The sequence below is a fragment of the Oncorhynchus keta genome, chromosome 24, assembly GCF_023373465.1.
Source record: "Oncorhynchus keta strain PuntledgeMale-10-30-2019 chromosome 24, Oket_V2, whole genome shotgun sequence".
Lineage (NCBI taxonomy): Eukaryota > Metazoa > Chordata > Actinopteri > Salmoniformes > Salmonidae > Oncorhynchus > Oncorhynchus keta.
Genome location: NC_068444.1, coordinates 39001661 through 39020431, shown reverse-complemented (window position 1 = coordinate 39020431; position 18771 = coordinate 39001661). Strand labels below are relative to the sequence as shown.

The 18771-nt window shown below is 44.9% G+C and overlaps 1 protein-coding gene across 1 annotated transcript in view; it reads left to right on the top strand.

Moving 5' to 3' along the window:
- Positions 1-18771, top strand: part of frmpd2 (FERM and PDZ domain containing 2) — a 48921-nt gene that overhangs the window by 12552 nt on the left and 17598 nt on the right. The window contains exons 11-14 of the mRNA XM_052478449.1: positions 2257-2409; positions 6116-6301; positions 15714-15873; positions 16847-17060. Coding sequence (XP_052334409.1) covers positions 2257-2409; positions 6116-6301; positions 15714-15873; positions 16847-17060 — 713 coding nt within the window. The remainder of the gene's footprint in view (positions 1-2256; positions 2410-6115; positions 6302-15713; positions 15874-16846; positions 17061-18771) is intronic.

Here is an 18771-nt window from a genome sequence, read left to right as displayed (position 1 = left end):
CTGTCCTTTGGTCTGATGAGTCCAAATTTAAGATTTTTGGTTCCAACCGCCGTGTCTTTGTGAGACGCGGAGTAGGTGAACAGATCATTCTTGCATGTATGGTTGCCACCGTGAAGCATGGAGGAGGAGGTGTGATGGTGTGGGGGTGCTTTGCTTGTGACACTGTCAGTGATTTATTCAGAATTCAAGGTACACTTAACCAGCATGGCTACGGCAGCATTCTGGAGAGATACGCCATCCCATCTGGTTTGCTCTTGGTGGGACTGTCATTTGTTTTTCAACAGGACAATGACCCAAAACACACCTCCAGGCTGTGTAAGGGCTATTTGACCAAGGACAGTGTTAAAGTGCTGCATCAGTTGACCTGGCCTCCACAATCAACCAACCTCAACCCAATTGAGATGGTTTGAGATGAGTTGGACCGCAGAGTGAAGGAAATGCAGCCAACAAGTGCTCAGTATATGTGAGAACTCCTTCAAGACTGTTGGAAAAGCTTTCCTCATGAAGCTGGTTGAGAGAATGTCAACAGTGTGCAAAGCTGTCGTCAAGACAAAGGGTGGATACTTTGAAGAATCTCAAATGTAAAATATATTTTGATTTGTTTAACACTTTTTTTTGGTTACTACATGATTCCATATGTGTTATTTCATAGTTGTGATGTCTGCACTATTATTCTACAATGTAGAAAATAGCAAAAATAAAGAAAAACCCTTGAATGAGTAGGTGTCCAAACTTTTGACTGGTACTGTAAATAGATATTACCTTGTAAATACTATGGCTGGGCAGAATTGGGCACAGTTAATTGAATATCCGGATATCTAAATGGATTTTAGTATTAAATTACTTTAAATAATTTTCATTTTTTGCATTTTTTTTGCCCTATTTTAATCCTTAAGAGTTTATTGGCTCACCCGGGTGTCAAATTAATGAGCATAATAAAAGAAATCCTTCAGTTTAAGCTAGCGATAGCTGCAGAATGGGCCGCATCTCAATTCACCGCATCCGCCCATTTCGGGTTTCCGCATCCTGGGTGGAAAGTGACAGGCTACAATGCTGTTTGTCAGCCCAGGGCACATCCAGACAATCTTCTCAGGAAAACGTCTGTAGCATCAGAATGTGCCTAATAACCACTACATGGAAAGAGTCGACTTTCACAAACACAATGGTGTTCTCCGTTTTGCTCTACGACACGCACAAGTGTCATGGGACTCTTCTGTATTCGGTATCGCCGATGTGCCAATTTTTGTCTGTGCCGTCCAAACCGTGGGCTACAAACTAATATGACCCCATTGTGGAAAGGGGAGACTCACAGGGAGGGCGGTGTTCTCTGTTCTGCTCTACGTCCCCCACAAGTATCATGGGACTCGTCTGTTATTAACCCATACAAATGAATGGAGGTAGTTTTGTGCCAATTTTAAAAAAGAGGTTAAATGTGTCCCCACAATTTTTTTCCCTGAGCTTTCTAATATTTCCTAGATAAAAAAATGCCACTTCAAAACTCTTATGATGTATTATTTTTTACTGACTTCCTTTTTGCCATTTATGAATGTGGTATTCAATGTGTTTCTATGGGCTATAATATTAAAGGCCAAATTCAATATTTTATCAAACAATTAAAAAATAAACATACAGGGGGTCCTAAAATTCTAAATCAAATAACTTAATGATACATGGTGTGACCAAGCTAAAATAGTTCCATGTGTTAGCTTAGTAGACCCCCCCCTAAAGGCTTAGACTTTTAGAGGTTAGCAATGAAAAAGCTGTCTAAATTAAATAAACATATCTTTGTGCCATTTTTACCTGAAAGGATATTCCATGACTTTTAAAATTCTGAATTGAATAAAACAAACTTTTGAATGTTTTTTTAAGGGTGTGTTGAGCTACTCTTGTGTCTGCACATCTAGACCTCCAGGCTGCCCTGACATGATCGGCTCCAGAAAACCTTTTTGTAAGAGAATCATGGAAAATCGGACTTCTCTTCTCACTGTTGCTTTTAGCCAAACTACCGGAGAAAAGCAGAATGTTCGCTGTTTTTCCTCTGCCTTGTGCATTTGCGTCATTCTCATTGGTCGAGAGTCAAGAGCAAAAAAAAAAAGCGTATTATTATTACAAATTTGGACTGTCATAAAAATGTCATTATATTATTTGAATAGTAAAATAATTTCAAATGCCCATCCATGGTAAATATTTTGTAATATTAGCTCTAGAAATGTTATAGTTGAGTGATGACTAAATTTGATCTGATATTTTCCAAAGGTTTATGGGAGGAACTACTATCGACCAGACCAGTACGTTGCCAAGAGCGTCATGGAGAAAAGAGCCTTGCCTTACCTAAAGGAGGAATTGCTACGGTTACATGTCAATAACTCCACTATGAGTACTGACGAGTCCGAACTTGAGTTCCTAAAGGTAACATGAGCCAATGAAAACACTCCATAGAGTTATCGTGTTATATAGCGTACAGTGCATTCAACAAATATTCAGAACCTTTGACTTTTTCCACATTTTGTTATGTTACAACCAAGATTGAACTCTTTGGCCTGAATGCCAAATGTCTCGCCTGGAGGAAACCTGGCACCATCCCTATGGTGAAGCATAGGGTGGCAGCATTATGCTGTGGAGATGTTTTTCTGTGGCAAGGACTGGGAGACTAGTCAGGATCAAGGGAAAGATGAACGTAGCAAAGTACAGAGAGTTCGTTGATGAAAACTTGCTCCAGAGCACTCAGGACCTCAAACTGGTTCACCTTCCAAAAGAACAACGACCCTAAGCACTCAGCCACGATAATGCAGGAGTGGCTTCGGGACAAGTCTCTGAATGTTCTTAACGTGCCAGAGCCCGGACTTGAATCCGATCTAACATATCTGGAGAGACCTGAAAATAGCTGTGCAGTGACGCTCCCCATCCAACCTGACAGAGCTTGAGGGAGAAGAGAGGAATGGGAGAAACTCAAATACAGGTGTGTCAATCTTCTAGCCTCATGTGGAAAAGGTCAAGGGGTCTGAATACTCTGAATGCACTGTATACATACACTATATATACAAAAGAACGTTGACACACCTTCAAATGAGTGGATTCTGCTATTTCAGCCACACCTGTTGCTGACAGTTGTATACAATCAAGCACACAGCCATGCAATCTCCATAGACAAACACAGGCAGGAGAATGGCCTTACTTAATAGCGCAGTGACTTTCAACGTGGCACCGTCATAGGATGCCACCTTTCCAACATGTCAGTTCGTCAAATATATACCCTGCTAGAGTAGCTCCAGTAAATTGTAAGCGTTGTTTTGTGAAGTGGAAACATCTCGGAGCAACAATGGCTCAGCAACAAAGTGGTAGGCCACACAAGCTCTCAGAACCAGACCGCTGATGTGTGTTGCGCATAAATATCGCCTGTCCTCAGTTGCAACACTCACTACCTTCCTGCCTCTGGAAGCAATGTCAGCACAATAACTGTTCGTGAGGAGCTTCATGAAATGGGTTTCCATGGCTGAGCAGTTGCGCACAAGCCTAAGATCACCATGCACAATGTCAAGCGTAGACTGGAGTGGTGTAAAGCTCACCGCCATTGGACTCTGGAGCAGTGGAAATGCTTCATTAAATAGTACCCGCAAAACACCAGTCTCAAAGTCAACAGTCAAGAGGCGACTCCGGTATGCTGGCCTTCTAGGCAGAGTTCCTCTGTCCAATGTCTGTGCTCTTTTGCCCATCTTAAACTTTTCTTTTTATTGGCCAGTGTGAGATATGGCTTTTTCTTTGCAACTCTGCCTAGAAGGACAGCATCCCAGAGTCGCCTCTTCACTGTCGACGTTGAGACTGGTGTTTTGCGGGTACTATTTAATGAAGCTGCCAGTTGAGGACTTGTGAGCCGTCTGTTTCTCAAACTAGACACTCTATTGTACTTGTCCTCTTGCTCTGTTGTGCACCGGGGCCTCCCACTCCTCTTTCAATTCTGGTTAGAGCTAGTTTGCACTGTTCTGTTAAGGGAGTAGTACACAGTGTTGTACGAGATCTTCAGTTTCCTGGCAATTTCTCACATGGAATAGCCGTCATTTCTCAGAACAAAAATAAACTGACGAGTTCCAGAAGAAAGTACTTTGTTTCTGGTCATTTTCATTAATGTAATCGAACCCACAAATGCTGGTGCTCCAGATACTCAACTATTCTAAAAAAAGGCCAGCTTTATTGCTTCTTTAATCAGAACAACAATTTTCAGCTGTGCTAACATACTTGCAAAAGGGTTTTCTAATGATCAATTAGCCTTTTAAAATGATAAACTTGGATTAGCTAAAACAACATGCCATTGGAACACAGGAGTGATGGTTGCTGATAATGTCTCTCTGTACGCCTATGTAGATATTCCATAAAAGAATCAGCCATTTCCAGCTCCAATAGTCATTTACCACATTAACAATGTCTACACTGTATTTCTGGTCAATTTGATGTTATATTAATGGACAAAATATGTGTCATTCAAAAAGAAGGACATTTCTAGGTGACCACAAACTATTTGAACGGTCGTGTCTCTATATACACTGCTCAAAAAAATAAAGGGAACACTAAAAGAACACATCCTAGATCTGAATTAATAAAATATTCTTATTAAATACTTTTTTCTTTACATAGTTGAATGTGCTGACAACAAAATCACACAAAAATTATCAATGGAAATCAAATTTATCAACCCATGGAGGTCTGGATTTGGAGTCACACTCAAAATTAAAGTGGAAAACCACACTACAGGCTGATCCAACTTTGATGTAATGTCCTGAAAACAAGTTAAAATTAGGCTCAGTAGTGTGTGTGGCCTCCACGTGCCTGTATGACCTCCCTACAACGCATGGGCATGCTCCTGATGAGGTGGTGGATGGTCTCCTGAGGGATCTCCTCCCAGACCTGGACTAAAGCATCCGCCAACTTCTGGACAGTCTGTGGTGCAACGTGGTGTTGGTGGATGGAGCGAGACATGATGTCCCAGATGTGCTCAATTGGATTCATCTCATCTCGGTACCCAATGGCAGTCAGGCTACCTCTGGCGAGCACATGGAGGGCTGTGCGGCCCCCCAAAGAAATGCCACCCCACACCATGACTGACTCACCGCCAAACCGGTCATGCTGGAGGATGTTGCAGGCAGCAGAACGTTCTCCACGGCGTCTCCAGACTCTGTCACGTCTGTCACGTGCTCAGTGTGAACCTGCTTTCATCTGTGAAGAGCACAGGGCGCCAGTGGCGAATTTGCCAATCTTGGTGTTCTCTGGCAAATGCCAAACGTCCTGCACGGTGTTGTAAGTACTACCCCCACCTGTGGACGTCGGGCCCTCATACCACCCACATGGAGTCTGTTTCTGACCATTTGAGCAGACACATGCATGTGGACTGCTGAAGGTCATTTTGCAGGGCTCTGGCAGTGCTCCTCCTTGCACAAAGGCAGAGGTAGCGGTCCTGCTGCTGGGTTGTTGCCCTCCTACGGCCTCCCCCATGTCTCCTGATGTACTGGCCTGTCTCCTGGTAGCGCCTCCATGCTCTGGACACTACGCTGACAGACACAGCAAACCTTCTTGCCACAGCTCGCATTGATGTGCCATCCTGGATGAGCTGCACTACCAGAGCCACTTCTGTGGGTTTTGGACTCCGTCTCATGCTACCACTAGAGTGAAAGCACCGCCAGCATTCAAAAGTGACCAAAACATCAGGAAGCATAGGAACTGAGAAGTGGTCTGTGGTCTTCACCTGCAGAACCACTCCTTTATTGGGGGTGTCTTGCTAATTGCCTATAATTTCCACCTGTTGTCTATTCCATTTGCACAACAGCATGTGAAATGTATTGTCAATCAGTGTTGCTTCCTAAGTGGACAGTTTGATTTCACAGAAGTGTGATTGACTTGGAGTTACATTGTGTTGTTTAAGTGTTCCCTTTATTTTTTTGAGCAGTGTATAACATGGTTATGTCAGTCTCATTAATTCCATACTACTAATATGTGGACTAATATTTCAATCATTATACTAAAAGACTGTGGCACCTGCACGGTGCACCAAAGGCAAACATTCTTAGCCCGTGCGGGAAGCTTGCACGTCGGCCGTTCTAACGTCTAACATCTTACTTCCTCCCAGGCCACCCAGCAGCTTCCTGAGTATGGCGTTCTGTTCTACCGCGTGGGTCGCGAGAAGAAGCCAGTCATCGGAGAGCTGATCTTAGGAGTGTGTGCCAAAGGAGTCATAGTGTATGAGGTTAAAGATAGCTCCCGCTCCACAAGTCAGACATTCCACTGGCGGGAAACGGCCAGTATTTCCTCCTCTGTGAGTATCATGCCTTTTTATGATAATGCAAACACTGTTTTTCTTTTCATTGGAGTTACACTTGAAGGGAACTGAGGAATGTTGAAAGTGAAAGTTTACTGAATATACTGAACAAAAATATAAACGCAGCAATTTCAAACATTTTACTGAGTTGAAGTTCACATAAGGAAATCTAGGCCCAAATCTATAGATTTCACATGACTGCGAATAAAGATATGCATCTGTTGATCACATATACTTTAAAAAAGGTAGGGGCGTGGATCAGAAAACACATCTCCTTTGCATAGGTTGATAGGGCCTATGGAATTTTGTCCTACTCCTCTTCAGTGGCTGTGCGAAGTTGCTGTATATTAGCGGGAACGGTACACAATTTCATACATGTCGATCCAGAGCATCCCACACATGCTCAATGGTTGATATATCTGGTGAGTATACAGGACATGGAAGAACTGGGACATTTTCAACTTCCAGGAGTTGTGTATAGATCCTTGCGACACAGGGCTGTGCATTATCATGCTGAAACATTAGGTGATGGCGGTGGATGAATGGCACGACAATGGACCTCACGGTATCTCTGTGCATTCAAATTCCTGTCAATACAATGCAATTGTGTTCGTTATCCATAGCTTATGCCTGCCCATACCATGATCGTAAGGTCTGAGATCCCTAAAGATTGGAAAGTTTCCGCGGTCATCCCACTGTTCAAAGGAGGAGACACTCTAGACAAAAACTGTTACAGACCTATATCTATCCTACCCTGCATTTCTAAAGTTTTTGAAAGCCAAGTTAACAAACAGATCACAGACCATTTCGAATCCCAACGTTCCTTCTCCGCTATGCAATCTGGTTTCTGAGCTGGTCAAGGGTGCACCTCAACCACGCTCAAGGTCCTAAACGATATCATAACCGCCATTGATAAAAGACAATACTGTGCAGCCATTTTCATGGACCTGGCCAAGGCTTTCGACTCTGTCTATCACCGCACTCTTATCTGCAGACTCAACAGCCTTGGTTTCTCAAATGACTGCCTCGCCTGGTTCACTAACTACTTCTCAGATAGAGTTCAGTGTGTCAAATCGGAGGGCCTGTTGTCCGGACCTCTGGCAGTCTCTATGGGGGTGCCACAGGGTTAAATTCTAGGGCCGACTCTTTTCTCTGTATATATCAATGATGTCGCTCTTGCTGCTGGTGACTCTCTGATCCAGCTCTATGCAGATGATACCATTTTGTATACGTCTAGCCCTTCTTTGGACACTATTAACAAACCTCCACATGAGCTTCAATTCCATACAACACTCCTACAGTGGCTTCCAACTGCTCTTAAATGCTATTAAAACGAAATGCATGCTCTTCAACCAATCGCTGCCCCCAAAAGGCCCACCCATCTAGCATCACTATTCTGGACGGTTCTGACTTAGAATATGTGGACAACTACAAATACCTAGGTGTCTGGTTAGACTGTAAACTCTCCTTCCAGACTTACATTAAGCATCTCCAGTCCAAAATTAAATCTAGACTTGGCTTCCTATTTTGCAACAAATCATCCTTCACTCATGCTGCCAAACATACCCTCATAAAACTAATGTCATTTACAAAATAGCCTCCAACACTCTACTCAGTAAATTGGATGTAGTCTATCACGGTGCCATCAGTTTTGTCATCAAAGCCCCATATAATACCCACCAGTGTGATCTGTATGCTCTCGTTGGCTGGCCCTCGCATCATATTCGTTGCCAAACCCACTGGCTCCAGGTCATCTATAAGTCTTTGCTAGGTAAAGCCCCGCCTTATCTCAGCTCACTGGTCACCATAGCAGCACCCACCCATAGCACGCGCTCCAGCAGGTATATTTCACTGGTCATCCCCAAAGCCAACTCCCCCTTTTGCCGCCTTTCTTTCCAGTTCTCTGCTGCCAATGACTGTAACGAATTGCATAAACACTGAAGCTATATCGCCCTCAATAACTTTAAGCATCAGCTGTAAGAGCAGCTTACCCGTCATTGCACCTGTACACAGCCCCTCTGTAAATAGCCCACCCAACTACCTCATCCCCATATTGTTATTTATTTTTTGCTGCTTTGCACCCCAGTATCTCTACTTGCACATTCATCTTCTGCACATCTATCAATCGTGTTTCATTGCGAAATTGTAATTATGGCTTGGCTTATTTATTGCCTTACCTCCCTAATCTTACTGTTACGGTTTTCTTCCGTCGAAAGAGAGTCGGACCAACATGCAGCGTGGTTAGTTCGATACATCTTTAAATAGACAAAAAAACACGAACCATACAAAACAACAAACGGAACGTGAAAACCTATACAGCCTATCTGGTGACTACAAACACAGAGACAGAAACAATCACCCACGAAACACTCAAAGAATATGGCTGCCTAAATACGGTTCCCAATCAGAGACAACGATAATCACCTGACTCTGATTGAGAACCGCCTCAGGCAGCCATAGACTATGCTAGACACCCCACAAAACCCCAAGACAAAAACGCACCACAATAACCCATGTCACACCCTGGCCTGACCAAATAAATGAGGACAAACATACTATACTTCGACCAGGGTGTGACAGAACCCCCCCCCCCTAAGGTGCGGACTCCCGGACGCACATCAAAACAATAGGGAGGGTCCGGGTGGGCGTCTGTCCATGGTGGCGGCTCCGGCTCGGGACGTGGACCCCACTCCACCAATGTCTTAGTTCCTCCCCCTTGCGTCCTAGGATAGTCCACCCTCGCCGCCGACCATGGCCTAGTAGTCCTCACCCAGAACCCCACTGGACTGAGGGGCAGCTCGGGATTGAGGGGCAGCTCGGGATTGAGGGGCAGCTCGGGACTGAGGAAGCTCAGCACTGAGGGGAAGCTCAGCACTGAGGGGAAGCTCAGCAGCGCTGAACAGGCAGGAGACTCCGGCAGCACAGGAGAGGAGGAGGGCTCTGGCTGCGCTAAACAGGCGGGAGACTCCAGCAGCGCTGTAGAGGAGGAAGGCTCTGGCTGCGCTGAACAGGCGGGAGGCTCCGGCAGCGCTGTAGAGGAGGAAGGCTCGGGCAGCGCTGAACAGGCGGGAGACTCCGGCAGCGCAGGAGAGGAGAAAGGCTCCGGCAGCGCTGGAGAGGTGAGGCGTACTGTAGACCTGATGCGTGGTGCTGGCACTGGTAGTACTGGGCTGAGGACACGCACAGGAAGCCTGGTGCAGGGAGATGCCACCGGAGGACTGGTGTGTGGAGGTGGCACTGGATAGACCGGACCGTGCAGGCGCACTGGAGCTCTTGAGCACCGAGCCTGCCCAACCTTACCTGGCTCGATGCCCACTCTAGCTCGGCCAATACGAAAAGCTGGTATGTACCGCACCGGGCTATGCACCCGCACTGGAGACACTGTGCGCTCCATAGCATAACACGGTGCCTGCCCGGTCTCTTTAGCCCCCCGGTAAGCACAGGAAGTTAGCGCAGGTCTCCTACCTGGCGTAGCCATACTCCCTGTGAGCCCCCAATACATTTTTGGGGATGACTCTCGGGCTTCCATCCGCGTCGCCGTGCTGCTTCTTCATACCAGCGCCTCCGCTTTTCCGCCTCCAGTTCTTCTTTGGGGCGGCGATATTCTCCAGGGTGTGCCCAAGGTCCTTTTCCATCCAATATCTCCTCCCAAGTCCAGAAGTCCTGTGATCGCTGCTCCTCACGATAAACAGGGGGAGTTGGCTCAGGTCTGCACCCTGACTCTGCCACACTCTCCCTGAGCCCCCCAATACATTTTTGGGGCTGACTCTCGGGCTTCCTTGCCAACCGTGTTCCCTCGTATCGCAGGCTCCTATCTCCAGCTGCCTCTGCTCTCCTAAGTGCCTCCACCTGTTCCCATGGGAGACGATCTCTTCCAGCCAATATCTCCTCCCAAGTGTAACAACCCTTGCCGTCCAAAACGTCTTCCCATGTCCATTCCTCCTTTCGCTGCTTCTGCTGCCGCTGCCTGTCACCACGCCGCTTGGTCCTGTTGTGGTGGGTGATTCTGTTACGGTTTTAACTCTCTCCCTCTGCTCTCATCCTTCTAGACCTATCGGCTGCCTTCGATACTGTGAACCATCAGATCCTCCTCTCCACCCTCTCCGAGTTGGGCATCTCCGGCGCGGCCCACGCTTGGATTGCGTCCTACCTGACAGGTCGCTCCTACCAGGTGGCGTGGCGAGAATCTGTCTCCTCACCACGCGCTCTCACCACTGGTGTCCCCCAGGGCTCTGTTCTAGGCCCTCTCCTATTCTCGCTATACACCAAGTCACTTGGCTCTGTCATAACCTCACATGGTCTCTCCTATCATTGCTATGCAGACGACACACAATTAATCTTCTCCTTTCCCCCTTCTGATGACCAGGTGGCGAATCGCATCTCTGCATGTCTGGCAGACTTATCAGTGTGGATGACGGATCACCACCTCAAGCTGAACCTCGGCAAGACGGAGCTGCTCTTCCTCCCGGGGAAGGACTGCCCGTTCCATGATCTCGCCATCACGGCTGACAACTCCATTGTGTCCTCCTCCCAGAGTGCTAAGAACCTTGGCGTGATCCTGAACAACACCCTGTCGTTCTCAACTAACATCAAGGCGGTGGCCCGTTCCTGTAGGTTCATGCTCTACAACATCCGCAGAGTACGACCCTGCCTCACACAGGAAGCGGCGCAGGTCCTAATCCAGGCACTTGTCATCTCCCGTCTGGATTACTGCAACTCGCTGTTGGCTGGGCTCCTGCCTGTGCCATTAAACCCCTACAACTCATCCAGAACGCCGCAGCCCGTCTGGTGTTCAACCTTCCCAAGTTCTCTCACGTCACCCCGCTCCTCCGCTCTCCCACTGGCTTCCAGTTGAAGCTCGCATCCGCTACAAGACCATGGTGCTTGCCTACGGAGCTGTGAGGGGAACGGCACCTCAGTACCTCCAGGCTCTGATCAGGCCCTACACCCAAACAAGGGCACTGCGTTCATCCACCTCTGGCCTGCTCGCCTCCCTACCACTGAGGAAGTACAGTTCCCGCTCAGCCCAGTCAAAACTGTTCGCTGCTCTGGCCCCCAATGGTGGAATAAACTCCCTCACGACGCCAGGATAGCGGAGTCAATCACCACCTTCCGGAGACACCTGAAACCCCACCTCTTTAAGGAATACCTAGGATAGGATAAAGTAATCCTTCTCACCCCCCCTTAAAAGATTTAGATGCACTATTGTAAAGTGGCTGTTCCACTGGATGTCATAAGGTGAATGCACCAATTTGTAAGTCGCTCTGGATAAGAGCGTCTGCTAAATGACTTAAATGTAAATGTAAATGTAATGTTTTCTTCCGTCGAAAGAGAGTCGGACCAAAATGCAGCGTGGTTAGTTCGATACATCTTTAATAGACGAAAAAACACGAACAATACAAAACAACAAACGGAACGTGAAAACCTATACAGCCTATCTGGTGACTACAAACACAGAGACAGGAACAATCACCCACGAAACACTCAAAGAATATGGCTGCCTAAATATGGTTCCCAATCAGAGACAACGATAATCAATTGACTCTGATTGAGAACCGCCTCAGGCAGCCATAGACTATGCTAGACACCCCACAAAACCCCAAGACAAAAACGCACCACAATAACCCATGTCACACCCTGGCCTGACCAAATAAATGAAGACAAACATACTATACTTCGACCAGGGCGTGACACTTTTGTACACACTGTATATAGACTTTTCTATAGTGTTATTGACTGTGTTTGTTTATCCCATGTGTAACACGGTGTTGTTTGTGTTGCACTACTTTGCTTTATCTTGGCCAGGCTGTAAATGAGAACTTGTTCTCAACTGACCTATCTGGTTAAATAAAGGTGAAATAAAATAAAACATTTAATTAAAAATCTGTGGCATTGTGTTGTGTGACAAATCAGCACATTTTAGTTGCCTTTTATTGTCCCCAGCACAAGGTGCACCTGTGTAATGATCATGCTGTTTAGCTTCTTGATATGCCACACCTGTCAGGTGGATAGATTATCTTGGACATACATTTTGTTCCGGACTGAGCATATTTAAGGTCTGCTGAAATTGTAACATTGTAAAAATTCTGTGCAACTTCCAGAGAAAGTTTACTGTGAACGCTGAGGCTGTACCCGCTTTAAGTTACACTTTTAACAGTGGCCAAGTAGTCTACTGTGGCTATTTGATCATAATGTAGGTCTACCAGAGTGGCCTACCATCAAAAGCAATGGAGAAAATGGATCTTATAACATTTTAACATAAAAATAGCTGTTCTGTCATTCAGTCAACAGTAGCAGCCAATGTGTGATGTTCAATGTAGGCCAACATTCCATGAGACATGCAGGGCTTGACATTAACCTGTTTATCTACTTGTCCTTCAGACAAGGAGGTTACTGAAAATGTTTTTGTGTTGTTTGATACAAGAAACCACTTTACAAAATGAAATGCACTATTATTCCCATTACCATTATTACAGTGAATCAGACAAATGATGCTACCCTCTGCCTATTGGCTACTTAGCTAATTCAAGCCTGTCTCAAAATACAACAATGCCCCTTTAAGAACAATTACCTCTTTACCTGACTCACTTTTCAACTCCAAGCAGGCTGTCGTGTGCCTTTTACTGAGTGGCTTTCGTCTGGCCACTCTACCATAAAGGCCTGATTGGTGGAGTGCTGCAGAGATGGTTGTCCTTCTATAAGTTTCTCCCACCTCCAGAGGAACTCTGGAGCTCTGTCAGAGTGGTCAGGGAGCTCTGTCAGCTCCCTGACCAAGGCCCTTCTCCCTCAATTGCTCAGTTTGGCAAGGCGGCCAGCTCTAGATAGAGTCTTGGTTGTTCCAAAGTTCTTCCATTTAAGATTGATGGAGGCCATTGTGTTCTTGTGGACTTTCAATGCTGCAGAAATGTTTTGGTACCCTTCCCCAAATCTGTGCCTCAACACTACTGTCTCTGAGCTCTATGGACAATTCCTTCGACCTCATGGCTTGGTTTTGGCTCTGACATGCACTGTCAAGTGTGGCACCTTATATAGACAGGTGTGTGCCTTTCCAAATCATGCCCAATTAATTGAATTTACTACAAGTGGACTCCAATCAAGTTGTGTAAACATCTCAAGGATGATCAATGGAAACAGGATGTACCTGAGCTCAATTTCGAGTATCATAGCAAAGGGTCTGAATACAGTTGAAGTGAGAAGTTTACATACACCTTGTGCAAATACATTTAAACTCAGTTTTTCACAATTCCTGACATTTAATCCTGGTAAAAAAGTCCCTGTCTTAGGTCAGTTAGGATCACCACTTTATTTTAAGAATGTGAAATGTCAGAATAATAGGAGAGAATTATTTATTTCCCAGTGGGTCAGAAGTTTACATACATTCAATTAGTAGTTGGTAGCATTGCTTTTAAATTGTTTAACTTGTGTCAAACATTTCAGGTAGCCTTCCACAAGCTTTCCACAATAAGTTGGGTGAATTTTGGCCGATTCCTCCTGACAGAGCTGGTGTAACTGCGTCAGGTTTGTAGGCCTCCTTGCTTGCACACGCCTTTTCAGGTCTGCCCACACATTTTCTGTAGGATTGAGGTCAGGGCTTTGTGATGGCCACTCCAGTACCTTGACTTTGTTGTCCTTAAGCCATTTTGACACAACTTCAGGAGTATGCTTGGGGTCATTGTCCATTTGGAAGACCCATTTGCGACAAAGCTTCCTGACTGATGTCTTGAGATGTTGCTTCAATATATCCACATAATTTTCTTCCCTCATGATGCCATCTATTTTGTGAAGTGCACTAATCCCTCCTGCAGCAAAGCACCTCCACAACATGATGCTGCCACCCCCGTGCTTCACTGTTGGGATGGTATTCTTTTGGCTTGCAGGCCTCCCCCTTTTTCCTCCAAACATAATGATGGTCATTATGGCCATACAGTCTATTTTGGTTTCATCAGACCAGAGGACATTTCTATGATCTTTGTCCCCATGTGCAGTTACAAACTGTAGTTCTTTTTAATGGTGGTTTTGGAGCAGTGGCTTCTTCCTTGCTGAACAACCTTTCAGGCTATGTCGATATAGGACTCGTTTTACTGTGGATATAGATACTTTTGAATCTGTTTCCTCCAGCATCTTCACACGTTTTTTTGCTGTTGTTCTACGATTGATTTGCACTTTTCACACCAAAGTACGTTCATCTCTAGGAGACCGAACTCGTCTCCTTCCTGGGCGATATGACGGCTGCGTGGTCCCATGGTGTTTATACTTGCATACTATTGTTTGTACAGATGGTACCTTCAGGCGTTTGGAAATTGCTCCCAAGGATGAACCAGACTTGTGGATGTGTACAATTCTTTTCTGAGGTCTTGGCTGATTTTTTTTTTTTTTTTCCCATGATGTCAAGCAAAGAGTCACTGAGTTTGAAGGTCTTGAAATACATCCACAGGTACACCTCCAATTGACTCAAATTATGTCAATTAGCCTATCAGAAGCTTCTAATGCCATGACTTAATTTTCTGGAATTTTCCAATCTGTTTAAAGGCACAGTCAACTTAGTGTATGTAAACTTCTGACCCACTGGAATTGTGATCCAGTGAATTATAAGTGAAATAATCTGTCTGTAAACAATTGTTGGACAAAATAGATGTCCTGACCAACTTGCCAAAACTATAGTTTGTTAACAAGAAATTTGTGGAGTGGTTGAAAAACGAGTTTTAATAACTCCAAACTAAGTGTATGTAAACTTCCGACTTCAGCTGTACTTATGTAAATTGTCAATGTGGGGTATTGTGTTTAGATTGATGAGTAATTGTTTTATTTAATCCATTTGAGAATAAGGCTGTAATGTAACAAAATGTGTAAAAAGGGAAGAGGTCCGAATACTTTCCGGATGCATCTACTCACGAGCACAGCTCTTAACACAGTCCAGTTCAATGTAAATGGCACAGATTCATATATGATAACGGTCTATTTACATACAGGCCTACTGCAACTCTGATTGGTCATGCTGCCAGTATTTGTAGAGTAAGGGTTGAGTTGTTCTCAATAGAATCCTACTCCAATGCGTTCTGCCAACAACAAAATCTCTTGCATAGTTGGTTTTGTTTCAGTATGTTGCATTGAACGTTGTTAATATTGCGTTCATTCGATAGCAATTGCCACAGTAAAGGAAAACGTTGATAGTGTTAACAGGGAAAACTCTTGAAAGTTGAGTTCCATCTCATGCTTCTCTTCCTGGGCTGATAGTTCTTCCGGGAGGCAGTATAGGGGCTACTGCACGCCGGTGCGCAGCTTAGAGGAAACATGTTGCGTTTTTATTTTTGTTCAGTGTAGTTGAATTTAAATATTTATTTTAGCGGTTGTTTTTGTTGGCTTGTTATGTCTGTAAATGCCTTAACCGGTCCTCTCTGTCCTACCACAGCGCCGTAAATTTGTCATCGAGTGCAGAGGGAGCAAGAAAAAGCACACCATAGTCACAGAGAGATCCAAGACGGCCACGTACCTGTGCAACCTTTGTTCTGCCCAACACAAGTTTCACAATGAGATGAACTCTCGCCAGCTCAGTCACAGTCTGGCCTCAGGTCAGAACCTTTCATGTCATCCTAACTGGCTTGGGGCCAAAGGTTTTTCCTGGTTTGGTAACAGTCAAGAAGAACTCCTGGCCCCATCCATAACTACTACTACTACTACTACTACTACATTCCTGTTAATACTATGCCAGAGACAGCTTGTTCTGATTTGATACAGTTTGTGTCCTGTTCTTGGTGAATCTTAGCCTGACTTTTTGCCAGACTCTTCAGCCATACAGCTAGCAAGCTATACACTGAGTGTAAAAAACATTAGGGACATCTACTCTTTCCATGACATAGTTTTTACCTGGATTCACCTGGTCAGTCTGTGATCCATTATTGATTCACTTGTTAAATCCACTTCAAATCAGTGTAGATGAATGGGAGGAGGCAGGTTAAAGAAGGATTTTTTAAGCCTTGAGACAATTGAGAGATGGATTGTGTAAGTGTGCCATTCAGAGGGTGAATTGGCAAGACAAAACATGTATGTGCCTTTGAACTGAGTATGTATGGTAGTTGGCGCTATGCGCAACAGTTTGAGTCGTCGAGAACTTGCGGTGCTGCTGGGTTTTTCACGCTCAACCGTTTCCCGTGTGTATCAAGAATGGTCCACCACCCCAAAGACATCCAGCCAACGTGACACAACTGTGGGAAGCATTGGAGTCAACATGGGCCAGCATCCCTGTGGAACGCTTTCGACACCTCGTAGAGTGCATGCCCCGACGAATTGCGGCTGTTCTGAGGACAAGAGGGGTGCAACTCAATATTAGTAAGGTGTTCCCAATGTTTTGTCCACTCAGTGTATATCCTGCTATTGTTCCACGTGGGCTCATTGACAGGCAAAACAGGGACATGTTGTGATTATAGTACAGTTATTAGAGCCACTTGCACACTTATTAGATCTACATTTACACCCATTTTGATTTCACTTTAGCCACTTTTGACCACCCATGGTTTGAATGTAAGAGCCCCTTCTCTTTTCCAGAAGAGAGCATAGTGCAGTATGCGGCAGAGTGTCGGGCTCAGAACAGCCGTAGCCAGATGAACAGCCAGGTGAGCCGGTGCTCTGTCTCTGAGTCCATACGGACAGACAGCGGTCTGACCACACCGCAGGACGACTCCATGACCAAACTGTGTGATGACATCGCCGCCAAGATCGAGGCGCGGATCAAACAGCAGCGTGTCCTCCACGAGCAGGGGTAGGAGTGATGGAGAGCATGAAGTTCCCTTCCCTGTATTATATATATATATACTGTACATACCTTTTCTTTACGTTCTTGCATCTTTTAAGTACCTTTTATACAGTGGCAAGAAAAAGTATGTGAACGACCTGGAATTACCTGAATTTATGCATAAATTGGTCATAAAATGTTATCTGCTCTTCGTTTAAATCATAACAATAGACAATCACTGTCTGCTTAAACTAATGACACACAAGCAATTATACATTTTCATGTCTTTTTTTAACACACCGTGTAAACATTCACAGTGCAGGGTGGAAAAAGGGAACCCTTGGATTTAATAACTGGTTGACACTCCTTTAGCAGCAATAACCTCAACCTAATGTTTTCTGTAGTTGCGGATCAGACCTGCACAATGGTCAGGAGGACTTTTGGACCATTCCTCTTTAGAAAACTGTTTCAATTCAGCAATATTCTTGAGATGTCTGGTGTGAACTGTTCTCTTGAGGTCATGCAACAGCATCTCAATCGGGTTGAGGTCAGGACTCTGACTGGGCCACTCCAGAAGGTGTATTTTCTTCTGTTGAAGCCATTCTGCTGTTGATTTACTTCTGTGTTTTGGGTCATTGCCATGTTGCATCACCCTACTTCTGGGTGATGTCCTGTTGAGCTTCAATTGGCGGACAGATAGCCTTACAATCTCCAACAAAATGTCTAGATAAACTTGGGAAATCTGTCTGATAGCAAGCTGTCCAGGCCTTGAGGCAGCAGAGCAGCCCCAAGCCATGATGCTCCCTCCGCCATACTTTACAGTTGGGATGAGGTTTTGATGTTGGTGTGCTCTGCCTTTTTTTCTCCACATATAGAGTTGTGTGTTCCTTCCAAACAACTCACCTGTAGTTTCATCTGTCCACATAGTTTTTTGCCAGTAGCGCTGTGGAACATCCAGGTGCACTTTTGCGATCTTCGGACGTGCAGCAATGGGTTTTTTTGGACAGCAGTGGCTTCTTCTGTGGTGTCCTCTCATGAAAACTATTCTTGTTTGGTGTTTTACATATCATGGATTTGTCAACAGAGATGTTAGCATGTTCCAGAGATTTCTGTAAGTCGTTTTAGCTGACACTCTAGGATTCTTCTTAACCTCATTGAACATTCTGAGCTGTGCTCTTGCAGTCATCTTTGCAGGACGGCCACTCCTAGGGAGAGTAGCAACAGTGCTGAACTTTCACCATTTATAAACTATTTGTCTTACCGTGGACTGATGAACATCAAGGCTTAAAGAGATACTTTTGTAACCCCTTCCAGCTTTATGCAAATCAACAATTCTTAATCTTAGGTCTTCTGAGATCTCTTTTGTTCGAGGTATTGTTCAATGCTTCTTGTGAATAGCAAACTCAAATTTTATGATAGGGCAGGGCAGCTCTAACCAACATCTCCAATCTCGTCTCATTGATTGGACTCCAGGTTAGCTGACTCCTGACTCCAATTAGCTTTTGGAAAAGTCATTAGCCTAGGGGTGCACATATTTTCCAACCTACACTGTGAATATTTAAATCATGTATTCAATATAGAGAGGAAAATACAATAATTTGTGTGTTATTAGTTTAAGCACACTGTGTTTGTCTATTGTTGTGACTTAGATGGAGATCACATAACATTTTATGACCAAGTTATGCAGAAATCCAGGTCATTCCAAAGGGTTCACCTACTTTTCCTTGCCACTGAATGT